The sequence below is a fragment of the Carya illinoinensis genome, chromosome 16 (assembly GCF_018687715.1).
Source record: "Carya illinoinensis cultivar Pawnee chromosome 16, C.illinoinensisPawnee_v1, whole genome shotgun sequence".
NCBI lineage: Eukaryota > Viridiplantae > Streptophyta > Magnoliopsida > Fagales > Juglandaceae > Carya > Carya illinoinensis.
The window spans coordinates 28,583,384-28,590,752 of NC_056767.1; the positions used below are offsets into that span (position 1 = coordinate 28,583,384).

General features: G+C 33.7%; 1 protein-coding gene across 5 annotated transcripts; it reads left to right on the plus strand.

Annotated features, from left to right (window-relative positions):
* Window positions 1–853: 853 nt before the first annotated feature.
* Window positions 854–6,901, plus strand: LOC122299512 (disease resistance protein RUN1-like). Of its 5 annotated transcripts, none has more exons than XM_043109870.1 (7): window positions 854–1,434; window positions 1,740–2,844; window positions 3,266–3,541; window positions 3,651–4,526; window positions 4,633–4,829; window positions 5,668–5,754; window positions 6,552–6,901. In XM_043109870.1, the coding sequence occupies exons 1-6, from the start codon at window positions 941–943 to the stop codon at window positions 5,714–5,716; spliced, it is 2,997 nt and encodes a 998-aa protein (XP_042965804.1). In that variant the 5' UTR covers window positions 854–940; the 3' UTR covers window positions 5,717–5,754; window positions 6,552–6,901. The 5 variants fall into 5 exon arrangements, 4 of the variants coding, with proteins under 4 accessions (XP_042965804.1, XP_042965805.1, XP_042965806.1 ...); XR_006239698.1 differs by having other exon boundaries at window positions 856–1,434; window positions 4,633–5,500; XM_043109871.1 differs by having other exon boundaries at window positions 5,668–6,901.
* The last annotated feature ends 468 nt before the right edge of the window (window positions 6,902–7,369 follow it).

Below are 7,369 nucleotides of genomic sequence, written 5' to 3' on the forward strand. Positions count from 1 at the left end.
ACAACAATGCTGGGATAGCGTAACTAACACATGAATTAAGTAACTTGCCAAGAAACTAATTCAACTCCTCGTGATGATCTTTCTTTAACAGACACGTATCCGTATCCTAATGCAACTGGCATGGGCAAGCAATATTATAATGATGACAATGATTAAAGCAACCTCCAAGAGAAGAAAATGATCAAATAAATTCTAGCAATCACACAACATACTAAGATTTAAATGGTTCAGTTTCGCCAAAGGCAAGTAGCTTGATGGCATAACACTCAAGTTTTCAAAATAGAGGTCTTGGATTCGACCCCCTCCTCAATGTAAAAAAAAAAAAAAAAGGCTCAGCTTCAACAAATTAAAGCTTCTTTTCATCCACTGTCAAAGATAATTTTAAATAAATTCGCTAATGAAAAGATGGAGTATTAGAAAATAATAATAAATTATTCAAATTCAAAACTCTAATACACGCAAACTTCACAATCTCATTGCAAAGAGTTGAGGGCATATTTTTCCACAAGAGTAGTACTAGAGCTTATTTTCCACAAACCACAACTTATTTTCCACAAGACAATCATTATATGCCTTGAACTGAATTTCTTCTTGTGAAAAAAGAAATCAATTACTCAATCAACAAAAGGAACCAAAAGAAATTGTCGAGAAAGTAGCCATTCTTTAACAAACACGTATGCATGCTTTTCCTAAAGCAAATGAAATTAAGTTACCTCAAAAGAAGATGCCAAGAAACCTTTAATGTGTTATTTAGTTTTCTGCTTACAACAAACGCGTATTCTTTTTCTCAAAGCAAATGGAAGTGCAATATTTAACTTTTACGTTATATATATATATTTATATATATATATTAAACGATGCAACATGGCTTCTAACTCAACTTAAGCATATTTGTGTTGCAGGTTTAGAAATCAGTCATAGATAAATAGTGACTTCTCTAATGGCCATTCAAGGTGCATCTTCCTCTTCCCTTTCTTCCTTTACTCGTTGGTGGACTTATGATGTATTCTTGAGTTTTAGGGGCGAAGATACTCGTCAAAATTTCACTGCCCATCTCCATCAAGCTTTGGATCAAAAGAAAATAAACACATACATAGATTACAAGCTCCCAAGAGGTGAGGAAATCTCAGAAGAACTTCTCAAAGCCATTGAAAGCTCAAGGATCTCAATTGTCATCCTCTCAAAAAACTATGCGTCATCCACGTGGTGCTTGGATGAGTTGGTGAAGATGCTAGAGTGTAAAAAAATAAAGCAACAAAAGGTTCTACCAGTATTTTACGATGTAAATCCAACAGAAGTACGACATCAAAGAGAGGGGTTTGGAAAAGCCTTGGCTAAACTTAAAGAAAGGTTCAACGATGAGTCAAAGGTGGAGAGATGGAAAGCAACCCTAATAGAAGTGGCCGGTTTGTCTGGATTCACTTTAGGAGATAGGTATACTACTTCTACTCACTCGTATGCCTTCATTTAAAAACAAAAATAAAAATGTGATCATAATATATCTTTATAATACAAGTGTATGTATGTGTGTATATCAAAATTTAGGAACTCATCATTAACTCAAAAGCCTCCTGCTTCTTAATGAGCCTAGCCGAATTCGAGAATGGAAGCAAAAATAGTTCATTAAATAGATCATTTCCATTTGCTTCGTACTAGTTCATTTTCTTTTGTTTTTTTTATTGTGAAGATTCTACCTTATTATTCTTTTGTTTTTTATTTATTTATTTTTTCATTGTTAGGACCGAACCAGAAGTTATTCAAGAAATTGTTCGAGAGGTTTTAAGATTAGTAAAGCGTAAATATTTAAATGACGTTGCCAAGCATCCAGCTGGAATGGAGTCTAGAGTGCAAGACGTCCATAATAAGCTTAAAAGTGTGGGAGTGAATGAAACACGCATACTAGGGATCTATGGAATTGGAGGAATTGGTAAGACAAATCTAGCTAAAGAAATATACAACACATTTATTGACCAGTTTGAAAATTGTTGCTTTCTTGAAAACTTGAGAGAAACTTCAAAGCGTGAGTATGGTTTAATTCAATTGCAAGAGAAACTTCTTTGTGAGATCCTAGGAGACTCAAGTTTGAAGGTTCGAAATGTTGATGAAGGAATTGGTCTCATAAAAGAGATGCTTTGGAGTAAAAAGGTTCTTTTAGTTCTTGATGATTTGGATCAGTCGGTCAAAGTGAAAACCTTACTTGGAGGATGTGATTGGTTTGGTTTAGGAAGTATAGTCATTATAACAACTAGAGATGAACATTTATTAACTAGTAATAATGTTCATTTACGATATAAGGTGAAGGAATTGGATCACGACGAAGCTCTTCAACTGTTTTGTTGGAATGCCTTCCAAAATAAAAATCCTAACCATGATTTTGTAGAACTCACAGAAGATGTACTGCGTTATGCTGGGGGCCTTCCGTTGGCTTTAATGGTGCTAGGCTCGAATCTATATGGTAGAGATATTCATTATTGGAGAAGTGCTTTAGAAAAGTACAAAACAATTCCTCACAACGATATTCATCAAAAGCTTAGAATAAGTTATGATGACTTGGATGAATTCGAGAAGAACATTTTCTTGGATATTGCATGTTTCTTTACAAAAGAGCAAAAAGAATATGTTACTAAAGTACTTGATGGTTGTGATTTCTTTGCTACCAGTGGCATCGAAGTACTAGTGGATAAGTCTCTCATTACCATTGATGAGTGGGGCACATTAATCATGCATGACTTACTCAGAGATATGGGTAGAGAAATTGTTCGTCAAGAATCACTCGAAGAACCCGAGAAACGTAGTAGGTTGTGGTTTCATGAAGATGTTCGTCATGTATTTGAAGAAACTAAGGTAAGAGTTGCATAAAAAAAACACATTTTATCTTTTGATTGTAAAATTAGATTGATATTACATATACGGGCACCCATTTATCTGTATGAGTACATCTACCACGTATTCATCTCATAATAGGTATTTTGTTTATGAGTAGAATGCCTTATATGAGGAGGGAAAAAAAATTCCTTTTTTAGTATCCTTCTTTTGTCTTGTATCGAAAAATAAAATTAAAGGTAAATGTGAAAGCAAACATGGACATTTTGTGTTCGATCACTTAGCTTGGGACATTCTTAAAATAAAAATCAAACATTAAGTTTAAAAAAGAAAAAGAAAAAGAAAGTACATAAACAATATATAAAAACAAAATTATGATTCTAGCAAGGTGGTAAAATATGTAGAATTTTCTACTCTGATTTTGTTTGCATTGTCTTACTAGGGAACAAACAAGATTCAAGGCATATTGATAGAGTTTCCAAAACAAGAGTTGATAGATTTGAATCCTGAGACTTTCTCGGAGATGAGAACGCTCAGGATATTCATAAATTGTAATGCACGCTTTTCAAAAGGGCCTAATTATCTCTCAAATGAGTTAAGAGTACTTGATTGGCACAGCTATCCTAGCCATTCTTTCCCGCAAAACTTTCATGGAAAGAAACTCGTCATTTTAAAAATGGATGGTTGCTTCATCAAAGGATTGGGAGAAGGATTGAAGGTACCGTTATTTCTTTCTTTAAACTATATATATGTGTGTGTATATATATATACTGTAAATTTTCTACAAGCTAACATATTTTCTCTTGTTTTGTTTTGTTTTTTAACAGAATTGCCTGAAGTTGACTACTATAAAATTCTCTAAATGTAAATTCCTAACAAAGATTCCTGATGTATCGGGGCTCCAGACTTTAAATAGATTGGACATTGAGTATTGCAATAACTTAGTTGAGGTACATCAATCTATTGGCTTCCTTGATAAACTTGTCAAATTGTCAATTGTATATTGCCAGAGCCTTACTAGTTTTCCAAGCTCCCTCAAGTTGAGTTCTCTAGACATACTTATTCTTTCTTATTGTGAAAGGCTGCAGAAGTTTCCTGAAATTGAGAGTGAAATGAAATGTTTAACATATGTTAAACTAGAACACATGACTGCTATAAAAGAATTGCCTTCATCTATTGGGAATCTTTCTAGCCTTCGGGAATTACAAATAAGCAATTGCTACAAAATAAGGTATATCCCTAACAGCATTCGTCAGTTGAAGCATCTCCAGTGTCTCATTCTCGAGGGTTGCTTAGATGATCAAAGCCAATATCCATTACCCTCCTCCACTGTAGAATTGTTCCTGTCATATACTCCTCCAATGGATTCAATAATGTTTCCGAAACTAGATTTATCGGGAACTGCCTTCTATTCCACCTTGGAAGTTTTAGATTTATCAGGAAGTAATATTGTCGTTATCCTTCCTGAGTGGATTAGAGGATTTATTCTATTACGGTTACTTCAATTGTGTCATTGCGAGCAACTTAAAGAAATCTTAGAACTTCCTCCAAATATATCTATGGTAAATGCTAGGGGATGCATTTCATTGAAGAGTTTTCCTGAAGTATCAAATATGTTTGAATTCAATACAAGCAGCCATAAAGTATGTTCGATTAACTTGAGTGGATGCCAAAAAATGCTTGTAAATCCTCTACGGTTTGAGGTATGCTCTCTCTCTCTCTCTCTCTCTCTCTCTCTCTCTCTCTCTCTCATATTTTGTACTACATTTGTCTACTAAAAATTATAATGCTAGCTAGCTTGTTGAACAGGAATATGTAGAGGACCTGGATGAAGATTGTGAACTAATATTTGCGGGAAATAAGATTCCAGATTTGGACTACCATTGCAAGCTGAAGAAGACTCGAAATAGTTATTTATGTGATGAGATAAATGTTGATTTGGTGTATTCGGATGAGATAAAAGGATTCATTGCATGTGTTGTTGTTCTATCCGATCCCTCCCAAAGGTACTCTTTCCTCAGTAATATGCATATCGATATCTACTATAATGGTGTTTATCAATATACCAGTACGCATATAAGATATATTAATCCAAGTAGCTCAGATAATGTGTGGTTGTATTACCACGAACTAAAAGGAGAGCATTTCAAATCAGTGGAGGGAATTCTGCAACTTAAGTTTGATGGGGACCAAGGTAGAATCCCAATTAGAAGTTTTGGAATCCGTGTGGTATGCAAGCAGAAGGAGATCAATACATTACAAGACGTTGCACGTTGGAGTCCTTGTGTTAACGTCCAGCCTTCTTCAAAATTAATAATTTCTGGTTTAGAGAATGAAAGCGAAGATGAGAATCCAAATGAAGATTTGGAACTTGGGGTCCATTTGGTAGAGAAGGATGAAGAGAAGGCAAGAGATCATGATACCGATGTGCTCCATGAAGATGTTGGTGCCCATTTTGATACATCCAGTGAAGTAATTGAAGGTTGGGTGGATTATTTAATGGATGGTAAGAGGCGTCATAATGAAGATGATTGCAACCTAGAATTCAATTGGCACCCTCAACAAAAGAGGCAGCATTCCTCAACTATGGGCATTAGAATAACAGAATTAGAGAATGACGATGAGAATCCAAAGGAAGATGTGGATTTAGAGCTTAAAGTTGGGTTGTAATTAAAAGGTGCAATCTTCAATTTTGTTTATTAAAATATTTTTATTTTAATAAAAAATTAGATAGTTTAAAAATAATTTAAATAAGAAATTTTATATAAAAATCTAAGAAAAACTTTGGTTTCGTCTCTATTATTCTTAAAAAATTTCCTAACCTTTCTTATATATATTGTGTAGCCTCCCTTTCCTTCAAGCTCATGCACTCCCTGAAGAAGCTACAACTTGATTATTCTTTGGAATTTGTCATCTCTCCTTATAATTCAGGTTTTGTGCCACCTTTTGGATGGAGTTATTTGGATTTTTGTGCCTCTTTTGTTTTTATTTTTTTATTTTTATTTAGATTTTCACTTGATTTATGCTTTTGAAAAATGTTGTGTAATGTAATAATACATATTATTTTTATTTTTTTGTTTCATCAATAATAATTTAGATTATCACATTTCTTAACAATATTTAGTGACAATTGATTCGAGTGATGTACAGTTAGTGTAAAATCAATCAAGGGAATTTGATTGGCCTCTTAGATCTCTCTTTTAATTAAGTTTTTTAGGAGGATATCGGTTAATATGCATATATTTTTGGGTAGTTTGCTGATAGAAATGGGTAAAGATCATAAATTGATTTATTAAGTATTATGAGCTTGCATTTGGCTTGATTAGTGAGTGAAGGTGTTTCTTGGATCCAAAAATGAAAAAATTAATTATAAAATTTAAGAAAAAGTCTAAAAGCCTAGGTAGTTCATTTGGCCAGTATAAAATAGAAACAAGGGGTGCTGAGTGAGGTCATGGATTCAATCCAGTATGAGTGAATAAGTGAGGTTCATCAGCGTGGTAAGATAAATACATGAAATTAGTCCAATCAAATTTATTCATGACTAGGTTTCTTTTGGAAATGGTTGAATTTTGATTGAGATTATTTTTTGATAAGTAAATAATTGAGGTGATTTTTTATCAGAGAGAAAATCCATGAGAAGTGAGAATCTCTTTGTTTTTTGTCTGGACATGAGTTTAGCTTGGACCACATGTCATCACTCCACTTAATAATTTTGATCAGTTGAGCAGTTGCAGATAAAGAGAGAGTACTTGTAAAGAGAGAAGCTGAATTATTAAGGAATGAGGAAGAGCTTTAAAAGAGAGAGATAGATTTGGAAGGAGTTGGGACTCCACAACAATCAAGTGGAGCTTCAAAGGAAGAAGCAGACATGTGGCGTTTCGTGTGTATTGATATCAAAGCGAAGCCCCAACTAATTGGGATACATCGACCAACCAGTTGATGATTTTGTTATTAGATACTTAGTGTTTGTAACAGAGACAAATTATTGAAAAATCTGTTGTTAGTGACTTTATATTGTTGTTGAAAGAAATCGTCGAATGTAGTACTTTAGTGACTTTAAAAAACTATGTTAATTAAATTGGATTCGTTTCCACCAAAATCATGTCCAAGTAATTTTCTGCAGTCAACCCAACAAGTCGTCAAATACATATCTCAATCCGCTGATTATAATGAATATGGTGGTGCTGTCCCGTTCAAAAAATATCTGCAATATTCATGCATTTGATCCTTATCCCCATCAATTATTCTCTGTGGAAACAAACTATGGAGCTGGTAAGAAGATAAAAAGCATTAAAATGACCCCGCTTGTCTATATTCCAACAGATGTGCTTTCTCTATTTTTGAATGTATATATAATACATATAGTAATAGCACACCACAACACTGGCCATTATGCAGATGTTTTTTCATAAAATATATAAAGATATTTTCCGAAAAAGAGTGACAGAGTTCATGAGTTCAACAAGTTTCTTTAGTCAACCCAACCACAGAGTTTGCATCTTCAGATTCCTACAAAATTAGCCAAATTCATAACTCAATTCATCTT

Excerpts from the sequence above, each read along its gene's own strand:
- LOC122299512 (XM_043109869.1), top strand. The coding sequence starts at position 941 with ATGGCCATTCAAGGTGCATCTTCCTCTTCCCTTTCTTCCTTTACTCGT. Across the intron at positions 1,435-1,739 it reads GGATTCACTTTAGGAGATAG|GACCGAACCAGAAGTTATTC; the intron begins GTATACTACTTC and ends TTTCATTGTTAG. Across the intron at positions 3,542-3,650 it reads GATTGGGAGAAGGATTGAAG|AATTGCCTGAAGTTGACTAC; the intron begins GTACCGTTATTT and ends GTTTTTTAACAG.